The sequence below is a fragment of the Peromyscus maniculatus genome, chromosome 2, assembly GCF_049852395.1.
Source record: "Peromyscus maniculatus bairdii isolate BWxNUB_F1_BW_parent chromosome 2, HU_Pman_BW_mat_3.1, whole genome shotgun sequence".
Lineage (NCBI taxonomy): Eukaryota > Metazoa > Chordata > Mammalia > Rodentia > Cricetidae > Peromyscus > Peromyscus maniculatus.
The window spans coordinates 146,856,052-146,872,924 of record NC_134853.1 but is presented as its reverse complement, the minus strand read 5'-3'; the positions used below and the strand labels follow the sequence as shown (position 1 = coordinate 146,872,924).

Genomic DNA, 16,873 nt, shown 5'->3' with positions numbered 1-16,873 from the left:
AAAATGACCTGAGAGTCGAACCTCAGGCCTCTTCATGCTAGGCAAGTGCTTTCCCACTGCTCTGTTCTGAGCAGTTTACACTTTGAGCCAGGATCTCACTAAGTCATGCAGGTGATCCTTGAACTTGTCCTCTTACTGCCTCTGCCTCTTGGGTGGCTAGGATTACAGCCTTGTGCCGCCATGCACAGGTGGCAGCCTACCTCAGGTCCCCCCACTTCTGAGGAGGCATTCTAAAACCGTTCCTTTGTTTTATTCGCCTTTGATGGTGTCCCATCACTATGTTCCAGTCATATTCCTAAAATCTTCCCACATAGTCCCCTCCCCCCACCACTTCCTATGCACAGGACCTTGCACACCTGCTGGTCCTTCTGCCTGGAATGACCCTACAGCAAGTCTTGTATGGCAGCTCCACCTTGACATTCTATATCTGTCTGTCTATCTATCTATCTATCTATCTATCTATCTATCTATCTATCTATCTATCTATCTATCTATCTTCCACTTTTTAGACATGCCTCCTTCATCCCCCTTTCTGGGGTCACCTTTAATCCTCCCCATCATTTTCATCAGGCTATCCTGTTCAGTTCTTGTCCCAGCACAATCTGTAACAATCTGGCTAATATACTTGTTTGCCTCTTCCTTGTCTATCACTTGGGCATCTCTCTGCCAACAGAGACAATTCTGCTCATCCCTGGATCCCCAAGGTACTCAGTACTCAGCACACGATAGTGCTTAGTAAATATTTGCTGGATAAATGAATGAATGAACGAACAGATCATTGCCGTTTGACACTCGCTGAACTTGTTTAGAAAGTCAAATAAGAATCGTCGTCTGCCTTCCCAATTAAAAACAGACTTAGCTTTCATCCCCAGGGTCACGGGGTGCTGTATACATGTCAATGATTGCCTGGGAGAAAAACAGTTTGCAGTTCTGGCCACTCTCGGAAAGGTTATTTGTATGGCAGGCAACAGAAATGCAATGATTAAGCATTCAGTTTGGGAATCAGACACGTGGGTTTGGATCCAGGCTCTGCTACTTAGTAACTACATGACCTTGTATGAGAAACCACACTGCCTGTATGGTCAACATGGATTAATAATGGTGGCATCGTGTTTCTGCAAAAACTCGACGAGATGATGTAGTAGGGGAGCTTAGCTGCTACCTGCTCTGTAGATGGCTGAGATCCTGCTGCCCGCTCACCTCTTGTGGTTCTCATTTTCTCTGTTGAGTGCCCCTGGATTTGAGCAGCTTGCCAAAGCCTCCAGGGAAAGGCTAGATCCTCCAGGTACTGACAGGATGTTAGATGTTACACGGTCATGTTTACTTAATAAAGCCAGGCTTGTGCTAATCATCCCTGGCATTTCTGCCCAATCCCTCATCAAACATGCACTAGCAAGTTCACATGTGGTTAAGCCATTTCCTCTCCCAAGGGGAGTTCTGGTATTTGCTAACTGATGACAGCAACAGGTAAGGTGACCTTTCCGGAACCGTGGGTATGCCCAGAGCACTGCGGCCAGGTTGTCACTGTCTTTTTGGAGCCCAGGCTATGTAGCTGGAATTACTTCGATCAGCATAAGATTGCCTTAGGAAACCCTGATGTTGGGGAACCCCTCCATTCATCTGCTCATGACGTCATGCATTGGAACACCTGCTGCATTCATGCAGGGAGCCTGAGAGGTCTGGCATTAGCCTTCATACTTTAAGAAAGACGCGTGATGCCAAGGAGGTGCCACCACAAGACGGGCAGGAGGGCTGGCATTGGCTGGTGCTAGAGAAACAGAGTGAGCTGCTTGGGGGGTGTCAGAGGCTGCAGCAACTTATTCAGTGCAGGGAGATCAGGACGCAGCGGCATCTGAAGCAAACCCTGAAGGATGATTGACTTTTGCAAGCTGAGCAATGCACAACAAAGCTGTGTGATTGAGGCTTAGCTGGAAGAGGGTGCCTGGGGACCGTGCTGTGTGGCTAGAACCAGGACGAAGAAGAGGTCAGATGATGCAAATCTGTGGGAGACTCCTCTGGAACGGTGGGCTTTTTTTGTCTTTTGTTTTAAGCCGTCTCTGCCAGCTTGGGCATAGTCAGAGCAAAGGCACGTGTGCTTTAATTATTCATGTTGTCTCTTCCCCGAGAGAGTGCCCGGGAGTCTCTTCCGCTTTCTCCTCTCTGTATGCTGGGAATCTTCCATTGCTTCTGTTGCTCATTCCAGCAGTTGCTAACGTTGGCTCCATGAGATGCCAATCTCCTGAGACGGCCTCAAAAAAAGTCATTCATGGTCAAATACATTCGGAAAGTGTGACCTAGCAGACACGTTTTGAATTTATGAGCGTGAGCATACCAAATGCTCTCAGGAGCCGCATTAGCCTTTGAGATAATCTGCTTAGGTTTGCCTCTACCCAGCCTCTTTCTAACATGGCTGGATCCTGAACATTTGTTTTTCCAGTACCAATTAATATTCCATTGAGGTTCAAGAATAGATTGGAAATGCCAGGCCAGAAGACTGCACATATGTTATGAGGACAAGTTGCTAACTCTTGGTGTTCCTTAAGACCCTGGAGGGACTTGGTCCATCCTCCTAGCTGTGGCTACTCAAGTCCATGATGTTTAAGTTCCTTGTGTGAAAATGGTGCAGTTCTTGCATATAACCCATGTGATCCCCTTGCATATTTAAACCATCTGTAGATTATCTCTAATACCTAATACATTATATGCAAATAACTATTATACTATATTGATTGGGAATAATTATAAGGAAAAAGTCTGTACATATTCAGTACAGATGTGATTTCCCCCCAAATTTTTGGTCTGGGATTGGTTGAACCCACGGATACAGAACTTCAGATATGGAGGGTCAGTTATATGATGGAAAGTGGAAGCTACCAGAAACCTACCCAGATCCTGGAGAGCCCCCCACTCCCAAACACACACATGCTGGTAAAGGCTCATCTCCACAGAGAAGAAAGATGTAGGAATGTGCCAGGAGTAGGATTTGACATCTTGCCGCAGTCTCATGGGTACCTGGGGCCGAAGTAGCTAGGAGGGAGTGTGGCCACACACACACACACACACACACACACACACACACACACACACACACACACACACACACACCACCCTGCACAGTGGCCTGAGGGGATGGTAACGAGGACAGGACAGCTGCCGTATGATAAGCCTTGGCGCAAACCAAGGCGGACTCAGTTGCTCAGGAACTTGAGAAACAGAAAGTCCAGAGATCCTGAGCTCTGGGCAGACATGTCAACTTGGGACCTGAGGGTTTGAGCATTGGCCGTTTGGAGTAGCCCTTGGCCGTGTGCCTCTGTAACTGGCCACTGTAGTGCACACTTGGTGCATTGAGAGTACTAAGATCACTTTCATGCTTGGCTTCTGGTGCTTTCTAAGACCTGCACTCAAGAAAGAACCGGAGCATGCAGCACGCGGCGTCAGCGCTTTCAGAACCACACCCATGCCACTGCGCACGGTGTCTTTCTTGTCACGTCCCTCTGTTCACCCCAAGGAACCACTCTCTACTTCCAGAGCCCACTGTTTTCTCGAACCGTTCTTTGCACCCAGGATGTGCTATTTCCTCCCCTCCTGCTCACTGGGGTCTGCAGGCCTCTGAGGTCCAGCTTGGTGATATCTTTCCATGGCATTGACCGGTCCATCCTTCAGACGCTTTCTTTACCTGAGTTCCTTCTATTCATTCTTCAGGCATGAGTGTGGATACCACACGTTCTAGAACATTTTCCTTGATGCTCACGGTGACCTCAGCAGCATGGATTTCTCCACTCATACGCTTCTCAGTCAGAACCTGAGTGTGAGTGTCTCTCAGTCTGTCTGCTTTCCCTACCCAGGTAAGCTCAGCATGCATGGAAACGGTTTTTTGTGTGCACTCAGGAGCACATGGACATGCCTATGTGGTATGTGTGTGTGTGTGTGTGTGTGTGTGTGTGTGTGTGTGTAGGTCAGAGACTAGCCTCTAGCATTATGCATTGTTCCTGAGGAGCTGTCCATTTCTTTTTTTTTTTTTTAGGCAGAGTCTCTCTTTGGAGTGAAACATACCAACTAGTTTAGGTCATTTGACCAGTGACCAGTGTGTCCCAGGTATCCAGATTGGATGACAAGTGTATGCTACCTTACCTGACGTTTTTTTTTTTTTTTTTTAACAGAGTCCGGGGTTCAAACTTATGTCTTCATGCCCATGTGACAAGCACTTTACTGACTAAGGTATTTTCTTATCTCCTCAGCATGGATATTTGAATAAACCACGAACCGGATACATAGCGGATGCCAATAATATCTTTCCAAGGCTGGAGAGATGGAAGGGAGGAGGGGCTGGAAGGCGCTGGCAGCGGGCCAGCACGTACCTGAGAACTGAATGGCAAAGCCCTGCTTGCTGGTGAAGAAATCCGTGCTGAACTGCAGAACGACTGAGTTGAAGGTGCTGTGCAGGTCCTTGGGAAGCATCGGGCCACTCAGCTCCTTGAGGAGAACCCCACTTTCCACGGGCCCATCCCAGATGCGCAGCACATCGTGGACCTCTTCTGTGTCAAACACAAGGAAATGGAGCCTGGACAGAGAAGAGACAGGTGGTCACTCCATGTCCTACCACTTTCTTCCCAAGGACTTCCGGTCAGGGGATGCCACCACCTAGGAGGATTGACAGGGAGGAGGAGAGGCATCATCTGCAAGCATCCTCATGCTTCCAGTTGGCTGGCTCCATCTACTGGGACCACTAGTTGTGGGGTCAAGGGTGAGAGGGTGTGGGGGGCGGAGTTTGCGCATGTCAGCACGGCCACACTTCATTTCTCCTCTTAATTTCCCACAGACCAAGCTCCTTAGTGTAAATCCTTATAATTCTAGATTGAGAGGGGACCGGGGCAAGAAAGGGTATGAATTCTTTTTAAAAGCCGAGGATGCTGGTGAGATAGGTTCAGTAGATAAGGGTGCTTGCCACCATGCCCAAAGACCTGAGCGCCATCTCTGGGACTCATTAGTGGATGGAGATTCCCCTCCCTCTGACCTTTCGTATGTGCTATGGCATACACACACACACACACATACACACACACACACACACACACACACACACACACACACACACACACTTTTTTTAAAAAAAGGCACAGGCAAGGAGAACTGTGGGGCATCTCAGAGGCTGACCAGCTGCCGGGGGAGCTGGGGTAAGCCTGTATCTGGGCTTCTCAGAGCAGAACACTGAACCTGTTAGCTACAGACAGGCTTAGTGAATCCTTGTAAATTGATGCAGGCCACCCAGGGGCCTCTGTCTCTATGGAGGCGCACACCACACCAGACTCTCAGAGCCTGGTAGGAGCCTCAATTCATCCCAGACCGAAAGGGGTTGAGCAGCTGAGGTTACTATGACTACAAACCTGGGTGACATGACTCTATGAATCAATTTCCTTACACTTCGGGGATACACTCGGGGATAATGGATTCCTGGAGACCCTCACAGAGTTCCACCCTCTACACCCATGGCACATCTGTCACAGCTACGAAACCAACCCTGGCACATTATTATTATGAATGAACCCCCAGACTTCACCTGGATGTCACTGATTTCTTCTGTTGTCATTTTTCTCTCCACTCACTGCAATTGCTTTAAAATATATCTTTTTAAATTATAAAAATGAGACATATGCAAGGCAGAAAAGCAAACAGCAGACAGATGCTTTGAAATTCTGAAGCCTCTCTCTTACCATCATCTGACTCTCCAGAGTTTCCCACTTACTGTTATACATATCCTTCTGGACCTTTCTCAGTGCGCACATACACATATTGTTGCCCCCAACATGGGCTTGTATCTAACATAGCTTGAGCCTCTCTCCCTCCCCCTTCCTTACCCCCCTCCCGGCCTCTTTTTAGACAGGCTAGCTTTGAACTCGTTATGTAGCTGAGGACGACTTAGAACTTCTAACCTTCCTGCCTTTGCCTCTGAAGTGCTGGGGTGGCAGGTGTGCACACCACACCCAGTTTTGTGTGGTGCTGGAATCCAGCCCACGGCTGTGTTCACGCTAGGAGAGCACTCTATCCACTGGGTGGCAACCCCGGCCCTGGTTTCAGGCCACCATCTTTCTTGAATCATTTACTGTGGGCATATTTGCCTACTTAATTTTTTTTTCTATAGAAATGGACAATCTGTTTCCCAATTTCTCATCAAACTGCAAGGAACATGTCTATATTAGTGGGGCTTTTCCTATTTTGCTAATGTTTTGGTAAACTTGTAGAAATAATTGTTTGCGGTGGGGAATAGAAGATCTAAGTTTTTCCCTAATAAATGTTGTTAAATTACCTGTCATGTGACACTGTCAATCTCAGCTCCCTCCGAACAGCATTAAGTTTTACTATTCTCTGCAAACTCCACCTCTTCAGCACCAGATATCACAGTGTTGCGAATATATTCTACATTAAAATACCCTCCCATCTGCTGGGCCAAAACGGAACCTCACTGGCATTTTAAATTCAGATAATTTAGTATTTTACATAACGTTGAAAACCTCGGAATACAATTTGGGGACATTTTTATCTCTTCATATTCTTTTATCCATCTTAATTGGGCTCCTTGTCTTTAAAAATTCTGTTTGCATACCAAGCTCTTTATTTGTTACTTTTACCTAAATTGACTCCCGTTGTGGGATATATTTTTCAATGCTAGTATTATCTCCTAGTGTCTGGTACCCTTTTTCACTTTAAATTTTGTTTATGGTGTCTACATCAGTAGAGAAGTAACTCAAATATGTTAATCTTTTCCTTTAAGGACACAGAGCATCATGTTATACCAGGGCAAGCTTCTCTACCATGATTAAAAATCCAAATCACAGGGCTGGCAGGAGGCTCAGTGGATACAGGATACAGGTCCTTGCAGTTAAGCCTGGTGACCTGAGTTCAATCCCTGGGAGTCACGTGATGGAGACTGGCAGTTCCCACAAGCTGTCCTCTGCCTTCCACACACATGCCGCTGCGCATGTGCAGATAAGCAAAAGCAAATAAGTAAGTAAATAAATGCAGTACATTAAACACACACACACACACACACACACACACACACACACTTAGGGGGATGGGAGGAAGGTGACAGCTAGGAGTAGAGAGGAAACTGTTTGCTGGGCATCAGAGTGCCACTGCACACGTGTACTCATAGAAGCTATGACTCCATGTCCAAAACCTGTAGAGTTTGGCCCTGGGTTGGGCATCCATGGAGTCCAACACCTAGTGGAGGAGCTACTGGTCATTGACAGCTGCTGGGGGAGGGACGGTCAGTTTCTTCAGGCATGTGGTCCCTGAGAGGCTATGATCCAGAAGATGGTCCTATGGCCATTCATATACAGGCACTGGCAAGTGGACTCAGTGGGTAAAACACACACACACACACACACACACACACACACACACACACAGCAGGCATTCTGGGAAGGAGAAGTGGTGGTAGGGGACAGGAGCTGGGAAGGAGGCAACGGGGAGGATTTGATCAAAATACATTATATACATGTACGACATCCTCAAACAATAAACAAGAAATTACTAAAAAAAAAATTCCAACTGCAATATTTTCCTAAAGCTTTCAGTTTCATTATTTGAGATGGATACTATTAATATTTATCATTATTATATTATTTACTCAGCAATAACTTATCCCAATGCCCATCTGAAGTGGCCTCCTCTGTATTTTAGACATTGAAGTCTTGTTTACTTCCTCCTTAGCACTAATCGATATATACTCAGTGTGCTCATTTGTTTTCTGCCTCTCCAGCCTGGGGATGGTTTTTGAGGGGGTGGGGGCCGACCTTCTTTCCCACTGTGGGTCCATGCTCAGGACATGCTTGCCTGTTCAGATGGGGCTCCAGAAGACAGACTCATAGCAAACACTCTGGGTTCCCTGGCTATTTGACCTGCCCCAACGGAGACTGCTGTTTTGGTGAGCACTCCTGTCCTGTGCTGGTTGCTGCTCCCTGGGAACCAGGAACCCAGCTCTTCAGCGTCCTTGCAGCTTCCCAAAACTTCATATTTTGGTATTCCAACATGAAGAGGTCCCCTTCATCTTCTTCCCCCTAATTCATCCAGGTACGTCTCCAATTAACTCTACAAGATGAACTTGATGGTACCAACTTCCCAGGGAGATTGGAATTGGAATTGGCCACACTCGCTATTACGGAGAACGGACATCCTTGTTACTCATGTACCCAGCTGGAAACACAGGGATAACTGTGTGCTTTTCTTCGTTGTTAGTTGTCTTCTCTGCACACTTCGTGGGTTCATTCCTCAGAAATCTATAAGTTTATGATTTTGGCTTCATTGCAAATGAGACTTTGTTTTTATTTCTTAATCTAGTTAAAGGATGGCTAGAGAGTGACCCTGGTTACCATGGTATTATCTTTCAGGCCAGACATGGGCACTTCTACCCACCTCACCTCCTGGAGGAGGCAGTTCCGGGGGAGAGCCAGGCATGGCTGGAGACGATCCACCCATAATTAATAGAGTCGTGTTCATTTTGTTCAGTCTGGCTGATCTGATAACACATAAAAGCTTCACATTGACGAGGCTGAGGGGAGAGGAGGGGCAGGGGCAGGGGATCTGAGAGGAGGGAGTGGGGGGTCCTCTGCATGCACAAACAATACATGAACAAGCCAGGATGCCATTTTCCAGGAGTTGCTGGGGATGGCAATGCTCCTCACACAAATCCACAGTGGCGAACGCTGGTGAGAGGAATGACGGAGTGCTGAGACAGAGGACCACTTTAGGGACAGAACATGTGCAGGACCTCTCAGAGTGGGGTGACATTTAAGCAAGATGGCAGGCTCAGAGGGAGCCGGTCACAGCAGAGCAGGTCAGGTTAAGAGGTGGCAGGCAGCGTCCCCCAGATAAAGGGCAGCATGTGCAAAGGTCCCAAATGGAAAGCTGCCCCAGGGCATCTGGGCAGCAGAAAGGCCGTAAGGGCTTTGAGGTGGCAGGCAGGGGCCATGCCTGCTGAGACGCTGTGGGCTGGAGAAGAAGTTTGCATTTTATTCTACTGGCTGATGGAAGTTGCTGAAGGATTCTAAGCTGAGGCCTGCCAGAGTCTGGTTTGGAATTTAGGATCATTCTTGTTGTACCAGTGATAAGAAGTAGATACAGGCAAGAGTATCTTAGCTGGGGGCCAGCAGGGACCCCTTTTATGGTGGCCTCGATGAGAGTCAGGGAAGACTGGTTTTGTTTGCCAAGTCACTCACACTCTCAGTGAACACTTTTCCTATCTTGTAGAGATCAAAGTCTATAGGTGCTGGCTGGGGCTTCTGATGAATGGAGATCAATGCAGGCCCCCAAACTTGGCTTATCGGGGTTGCCTCCTGCAGGCGAATGGTGAGGACTGACATTGGTTTGAAGATGGCATCTGTACTGTGACCCCAGGTGAGGAGGCATTGGGGTGATGAGTTACCTCTTCCTGTGGATGTCTTGCTCGTACACATTCGTGCTTGCTTGTTGGGGCCATAGACACAGAACAAGCTATCTCTCGAGAAGAGGGTGTATTGTGCATAAACCTCTTCATTCAGAGATTCCAGGGTGTGCAGGGCTGTCTCTGCCCTGGAGCCTGCTGCTCACTGAAGGAGACACCACAAAACACAGTAATGTATGTGAGCGGTGCTCCAAGAGGGGCAGACACAAGGCTCTATTGAAATAACAAAAGGAGAAAGAACGTTAAGCCTTTGCAGGCCATCTCCTACTTGCTGATTGCTTGGCGTGTGCTTTCAATTGCCTCCCGGAAGGATGGTGGGTTAGAGCCTTCACTGATCATTTTGCAAAGGCGGAAGTGAGTTCCAAGGAGATCATGTAGGTGACTGACCGGACAGCAAGGAAAGGTCAGAAACCCACGATGACACCACGTCTTCCCGGGCCAGCTTGCAAAGCCCTTTCCTTGACCTCATCTTCTAGCTCATAGACGCAAAAGGAGCTTCAAGGGGGAGGTGTCTTCGAAGCAGTATTGGAGGAAGAAATGAGACAGCCCAAGGGTCGGCAAGGAGACCGTGAAGCTTATATAGATGCAATCAATAAAGGGGAAGAAAGGCCAGAGGCCTCCCTGGGCCCAGGCTCCCTCCCACCCTGTCACCCTCTCCCTTAGGGTTGAGGAGATTTCCAAGCAATGCAACTGACGTCATCTGCTGCTGATGTCTATGTCAATTACAGCCTGCATCTAAAGAGCCAGGAGGGCTCTGGACTGTCACTGCAGGATCCCCCCCTCCCCAGGGTCATTCCCAGGCAAACCCTCCGGAAGTCCTCAGTGCTCTTGGGCTGAAGGAAATCTGAACACGTCAGGCTTCTGGGACACTGCTCACTCAGCCAGCTTGTCTGGATCCACTGAACACTGACAGACGTGCAAACACGAGGAACAGAGAAGGCAAACCGTGGCGATGACCTGAGCTGTTGATTTCACATGCCCTCCGACCAGGGGTTGGTGGAGGCGGAAAATGGAAGCACTGCAGGCATTCTCAAGAACCTGTCACCACAGTGTGGAGCCCAGGGACCCTGCGGGGGTTGGCATGGTGAGAGAGGATCCTTACTTCAAGGGAAAGGGGCCTGTAAGTGAACAGCGGCTGGAGGGATGGGCTCAGAAATCAGTCCCCAGATGAGACTGCCGCGTTGGGGACACTGGAAGTGACAAGGAGGAAGTCATGCTTGCTCTATGAAAACGTCCTGCCTCTGAGCCATCCATGGCAAACTCGCTGTTAAGCCGTGACAGTGATAGCCAACGCGGGAATGAAAGCATGCTACCAGAGAAGAAATGCTGGGCAGAGAAGCGGAGGTTCCAGGACACTAGCGCTGCTGGGCACTAGCTTTGAGGCTTTGGTTCTTGGGGTCAGTGGGAACTCAATTCTCTACAAAGCTAGGGGAATGGAACTGGGTGGGCTTCAGGACACTGAGGAAGGGGTGTGACCTTCTAGGCTGGCAACTGCTGTTTGGATCTAGGCTGTTGCCTCAGGTGTCCCTCTCATGTACCAAGTGACTTTGGACCTGGAGCTGTCTTTACATTGCCATCTGTGAGGGACGTGCTAGGGGACTGCCCAGCTCCCCGGGGCGGCAAGCCATGAGTATCTGTTGCCTGTTGTCCTTTGTTTATGCAGCCTGTGGCTGTCACTCTGTGCCACGCTTGGTTACTTTTCCTTCAGAACTCTGGCACCATCACGTGCTCCTCTCCAGCCTCAGACTCTCCAGTTTATCTCCTGTTTGAATGCTTTTATTTCTTGCAGGGCAAATGCTGCCACTGTGGATTTTAATTGTGATGATGTCATTATTTTCTTCACATCCTCATCTGTCACCATCCCTTCCTTTCTCTCTCAGGACTCCCCTCCTCCACCAATCCATCCATCCATCTATATTAATATCCCTATGTTTTATAATTAAATGACAGACAGTATTATGTATATAGTCCATTAGAAAACCTATCATCTATTCTGTTTTTATTTTTTATTTTTTGACATCCTGAGGGTGGAATCAAGGGCTAGGTGTCCTAGTTATCATGAATTATCAACTTGACACAGCCTAGAGTCATCTGAGGGAAGAGCCTAGATTGAAGACTTGCCTAGATCAGACTGGCCTGCAGGCATGTCTGCAGGCGATTGCCTTGATTATTAATTGATGTAGGAGGGCTCAGCCTACTGTGGCTGGCACCATCCCTAGGCAGGGAATCCTGGACTATATAACAAAGCTAATTAAACATAAGCCTGTGAGTGAGCCAGAGAGTGATCCAGAAAACAGCTTCCCGCCATGGATCTTGCCTTCAATTCCCACCCTGACTTCCTTCACTGATGAACTGTGACCTGGAAGTATAAGCCAAATAAACCCTTTCCTTCCCAAGCTGCACTTGATCAGTGTTTCATCACAGCAACAGCATTAAACTAGAACACTAGGTAAGTGTTTGGACACTGAGCTACAACCCCAGCCTTAGTCCTTTATATTTTTTTTTCTGTCTCCTGGAGTATTAAACAAAACAAAACAAAAACCTTTCTTGAAAAAAAAAACCAGGTTCTATTTCTTTAGAGAAACAGTTATTTTTTCTCACGAGTGCTATACTTTATGAAACATCTTGTGCATTTATCTTATTTGTGCATTGCTATTTTTAAATTGTCATTTTGAAGGGAGAGATTGCTAGGTGTCCAGTGTGCCAATCAAGAAAGCAGGTGGTGCTAATTCTCCTAAGAGACATCTGAATCCACGCCTGGGATCCCAGGCTGGCAGCCAGGGGGCGTGTTCTGGCTAATTCAACTCTTCGGGCCGGCTTGGCTGGATTATCGGACTTGGATAATTTGAAGTAGCTTGTGTTTCTTTCTCTAGAGGCAATCCATGGAAAAACGAAATCACCAGAGCGCATTGCTGTTCTTAAAGCCACATTTATACCTACCGGGCTGTCCACCTCTTCTCCTTCAAAACAACTCTCTGGCTCTTTTTGGCCATTTCCTGACTCCAGGCAGACTGAAGGCTGAAAAGCGATGCCTGCTGGGTGTGTGCTGATCTGTATGGCCCCTTCAGGAGGTTGCTCTCACGGTGCAGCTACACAGACCTCCCTCTGTTTAAAGTTTAACTCGACGTCGCTCTTTTAAAAGAAACCTTCTGGAAGCTGCTGAACCCGAGGCCAGTATCCCTGGCAAGATCTGTGAACACAAACTTTGCTTCCAGTGGCTTCTGCCTCCTCCGGGCCAGCTGCCCGCTTGCTGGCTGACCGCTGTGGAGAAAGCTCTGTGCTACAACAGATCTGAGAGCACAGCAGGGCCTCCGGGCCGCAGACATAGCCAGGTATCTTGTCTAGTCTGGTATCCTCCTAGGAAGACAGGCTCCACTAGGCAGGGAAGCTGCTTCCTCAGAACCTCCTCTCAGCAGCCTTGCTGCTGGGTGGCCAAGAATGAGGCTTGCAGCTTACCCTTACCTTTGTCACAAAGAAGAGGCCCTACTGGTTAAACAGAACCAAGAGCTACTTACGGGCCAAATAGGAGCATTGCAGCTATATGGGTGGTAGGCAGAGAACCAATGTCCAACAGCAAAAAGGTCCCCACATTCCACTGGTCCCAGACCCCTGTAGGGAGGGCACCCCTGGAAAGGACCATCACATCTGCCTTCCCACTACTGCTCTATATAGTGCTCTGTACATCTATAGCCACCAGTCCCAACTGTACCTGTATGCAAGAAACTCTGTTCTCCTGAATGTAACCAAGGCTGCTAAATGGTCACACTAGACCCTTCTCTGGCTGCCAACCAATTTCTCCACTGAGTTTCTACCACTGATCTTCCTGAAGCAGCAATGTCACCTTGTCACTCCAGATCATGAGATCATTAAGCATGGCTATGCATATCCATGCCTTTCTCCATTTTGTAGGCCTGGGAGGCCCTTCCTCCTAGTCTTCACAATGAACACCTACTGTTGTTGCTACTGAGTGTGTGTAAGATCAAGGCCCATATTGTATAGGTATGTGCAGGTGAGTACACGTGTGTTAAAGTGTACCCATGTGCATGGGTGGGTGCATGTGGGCACGAGTGTGAGTGTAGAGGCCAGGTTGATTCCAGGTATCTTCCTCCATCACTTCCTACCTTACCTGGTATAGGAATGGTCTACCACCAAACCTGGAACTTACCAGTTCCACTAGATCATCTGGCCAATGAGTTTCAGTGATCTACTGTTCCCTAGCACTGGTTTTTACGTGAGTTCTGGGGATTCCCCACGCAGGTCTTCATGCTTGTGCAGCGGGCACATTACCCACTGATCTGTCCCCCAGGCCCTCTGCTCTTCTAAGTACAGCTGGAAGAGTGTTTGTTCCTAATTCCCTGTCTTCAAGTGCCACCTAGGTACTCCTGAGACACAGTCTACAGGGTCACACTTTGCTGGAACCCCGGCGGATCTGTGCCGTTTCCGAACCTCTCCTCTGTCTCTGCTGTGGAGACTGTAAAACAAAGAGACACTGGTTTCTCTTTTTTCTTCAACAAGTTCTGCCTAATGACCTGTAGGAAGGGCTGGCGTCTTTAAAGGCAGTGAGTCTGCCCAGGAAAACACACCAATCCTTACGAGCAGGGACTTCTAGCCCCTCCCCCCCTTTCCTTTCTTGTAGCTTGGAATCGATATGGCACCTAGAGCTGCAGCAGCCGACCAGCCGACCAGGTGAGCACAAGCCTCAGGCTGGCACAGCAGGAGCCGAGGGCAAGGTGCCATGGGCAACAGGGCCAGGTCTGGACGGGACCTTTAGATTCTTGTTTTAGAGAAAAAAGAACTCCCCATCTGCGAAGTCAGCTGTAGTCAGTTTTTCTATTTCCACACCTAACAGACATCACTTCTCTCTGACGCCATGATGGGAAAAGGCTGTCTTATTCGTACTTGGACTCTTGGTGTCTGGTACGAAGCCTGACACTGGGAAAATGCTCCACGTTTTTAAAAGTTGAACTGAATACTGATTGTTACTTTCTTCAAAGTGTTCCAACAGCTTCCGTTATACTGAGAACCGACGCAGTATTCTCCTGGCCCTCGGGATCCTGCTGAGACCCTTCCTCTCCCTATGCCAGCCCACCATGCAACTGGGCTTTGCTTCCCTCCCCCAGCTGGAAAGATCTCCTCCTGCCCTCCAGGAAGGACTTCCCTCTCTCTTTTTGGTCACAGTATTCTCTGTGGTCTGAGCTAGTGGCATCTACCAACTGTTTGATTGTGGCCCCTCAAACCAGGGCTGGGTTTCCGTCTGCCCCTTGTGTTACCCCTGCACACCATGACAAACAAAGACCCTGTAGAGTGGGGTCTCCAATGCCCACTGTTTTAAGTGTAGCTACGCCAGGGGCAGAAAGGCAGGTGGGCTCCATGTGCCCCACACTATTTGGGCCTTCAGGTGCTCCTCTGTAAGTCAGGGCTAACAGACACTGGTCCGGAGCCTGGCACACTGTAGATGCTTGACAGACAATGGGCAGAGGGGAGGGGCCAAGTGCCTGGTCCTTTGCCACTCTGTCTTTGTCTAATACTCTGAACTGTTCCACAAATCATAAGAAGGAAAATTCTGGCCCCACCCTGGAGATGGACAGGAGGCTGCAACTTTATGGGGTGAACCCCATGTTCTTCATATTGTTACCAGGTGGAACTGCATGGAGGGAGCCATGATCTACACCTTACTGTGTATGAACTGCCAGGCCTTGGTGGAGCTCTTGGGCCCCAGGAAAGAGCACCCACTAAAGGCCGTGGAGGTCACTGTATCCAGAGGAAAGGTTAATTTGCCAGCCTACTCTGGTTAAGAACACCAGGAACTAACTACCTACTCTCCAGCCTGGCTACACTCAGGGTGGGAGTGGGCACTTGGCTAGGTTCAGGCAGGTGCCCACTGTCCTTCTTGGAGTCTTGCTCAGCTTTTGGGCTGAACCTGGCAGCGGGTCCCTCTGAACACACCCAGTACTTCAGTAGGGCAGGGTCAGGTGCCCCTGGAGAGGCCCCTTGGAGTCTTCTGTCTGTGCTGCCAGGAGCTGCAGCCATCCCACATTCCCTCCATCTGGCATCCCTGTTCCGACTCGGCAGAGCACCTACCACTCATGACCTTTAGAGGGTACCTACAGCCTCCAGTGCTTAGGGGATGATGCACTGACTGTAAATGGACAACTCTTCATCTCATTTCTGGAGCAGCTACTGTTCTAAGAGGTTTATAAACATTGACTCCTTCAACCCTCCCGAGGAGACAGTACCCATAATCACTATTTCACAGGAGAACAGAGACAGACGGTGCCAAAAGAGAGTGCCACGCTGAGCCGATAACAAGCACGCAGGTAGTCCTGTGCCCCCGTCCACCTCCTAGCTATGACTCAAAGTGGCACAAACAATGGAACTCGTGGGACATCAAGAATCCAGTTGAATAATCAGGCCCGAATGGCCTAACTGCAACATGCAGTGGATGCTGGAAAACAAGTGACATCGTAAAACAAAACACAAGTGTGTCCTCAGAGGGATGCAGATGATAGCACATTGATAAAAACAAATGCGGGCTGTCAAGAGCAGTCGGAAAACAGAAGGCTGGAAGTGAGAACAATAACAAGGTTTCCGGGGTGAGCAGGCAGAGGGGGCTGTGATCAGCGAGAGAGGGGACAGCGGCGACTGCTCAAAACAGAATGGAGGGACGGGCAACAGTAGAAGGAAAACAAAGACAATTAAATCACATCAGCCAGGGACGGGAGAGAGTCAAAACTGGAGGCACTCAGCAGAGAAGCAGCATGGAGTCTTTTCATATCTTAAGCATCTGGAGAAGATTAATAAAACAAACGGGTTGGAAAAGTCAAAAGGGCACAAATGCCGTAGAAATAAAAGCACCACGACGCCAGGGCGATGGCCCAGGCGGTAACGTGTTTGCTTCACGAGCATGAGGACCTGAGTTCAGGTCCCCAGAATCCACATAAAAAGCCTGGCCCTGCAGTGTGCTCCTGCAACACCAGCCTGGGGAGGCAGAGATGTGAGGTCCCTGGTCAGCTGACTGGGGGAGGGGCTCAGCTCCAGGTTTAGTGAGGGGTCTTGTCTTAGAGAGTATGGCAGGGAGCAACTGAGGAAGATACCCAGTGTCTGGCCTCCACATATGTGCACAGACACACACACACACACAGACACACAGACACACAGACACAGACAGACACAGACAGACAGACAGACAAACAGACAGACAGAGAGAGAGAGAGAGAGAGAGAGAGAGAGAGAGAGAGAGAGAGAGAGAGAACATGCTCATGCAAATGACATAAGCACTTAGGGACTTTAACAAAGATTTTTAGATTTCCCTGGTTTTAGGTGAAATGAGAAAGTGTTTAGAAATGAGCCCAGGCAAATGCTGTGTACAGGAGTGAAATTCCCTGGCCCCACAAGAGAGCTGGAAGCAGTGAGTTGGTAAAGGGGAAGAGG

General features: G+C 48.8%; 1 protein-coding gene across 8 annotated transcripts in view; it reads right to left on the bottom strand.

Moving 5' to 3' along the window:
- The window catches only part of Csmd2 (CUB and Sushi multiple domains 2), a 576,074-nt gene that overhangs the window by 124,907 nt on the left and 434,294 nt on the right, over window positions 1–16,873 (bottom strand). For all 8 annotated transcript variants that reach the window (XM_042271897.2, XM_042271900.2, XM_042271904.2 and 5 more), the window contains one exon: window positions 4,359–4,561. In XM_042271897.2, coding sequence (XP_042127831.1) covers window positions 4,359–4,561 — 203 coding nt within the window. The remainder of the gene's footprint in view (window positions 1–4,358; window positions 4,562–16,873) is intronic.